At 58.9% G+C, this 202-nt stretch overlaps 1 protein-coding gene across 1 annotated transcript in view; it reads left to right on the top strand.

Moving 5' to 3' along the window:
- Positions 1 to 5: 5 nt before the first annotated feature.
- Positions 6 to 202, top strand: part of LOC103803078 (chromosome unknown open reading frame, human C19orf60) — a gene marked incomplete at its 5' end in the record, with an annotated part of 2658 nt that continues 2461 nt past the window's right edge. The window contains one exon of the mRNA XM_009075619.1: positions 6 to 40. Coding sequence (XP_009073867.1) covers positions 6 to 40 — 35 coding nt within the window. The remainder of the gene's footprint in view (positions 41 to 202) is intronic.

The following is a 202-nucleotide window of genomic DNA, read 5'->3' as shown; positions in this document are numbered from 1 at the left end:
TGCAGGGCGAGAGGGTCGAGACTTACCGACTCTTCGAGGAGTGAGTACCGCGGCACTGCCCTCGGGGCGGGAGATTCCCGGCGAAGGAAGCAAATCCCCCATCCTGATTAGTTTGCATCCCGCTGGGATGAGGTTGTCAGGGAGGCTGATGAGCTCCAGCTGGCAGCAGGACACTGTGCTGGACACCTGAATCCTATTTAGT

The sequence above is a fragment of the Acanthisitta chloris genome, unplaced genomic scaffold, assembly GCF_000695815.1.
Source record: "Acanthisitta chloris isolate BGI_N310 unplaced genomic scaffold, ASM69581v1 scaffold4940, whole genome shotgun sequence".
Classification (NCBI taxonomy): Eukaryota; Metazoa; Chordata; class Aves; order Passeriformes; family Acanthisittidae; genus Acanthisitta; species Acanthisitta chloris.
The sequence above is the reverse complement of the archived record's forward strand: the minus strand, read 5'-3'. Positions and strand labels throughout refer to the sequence as shown.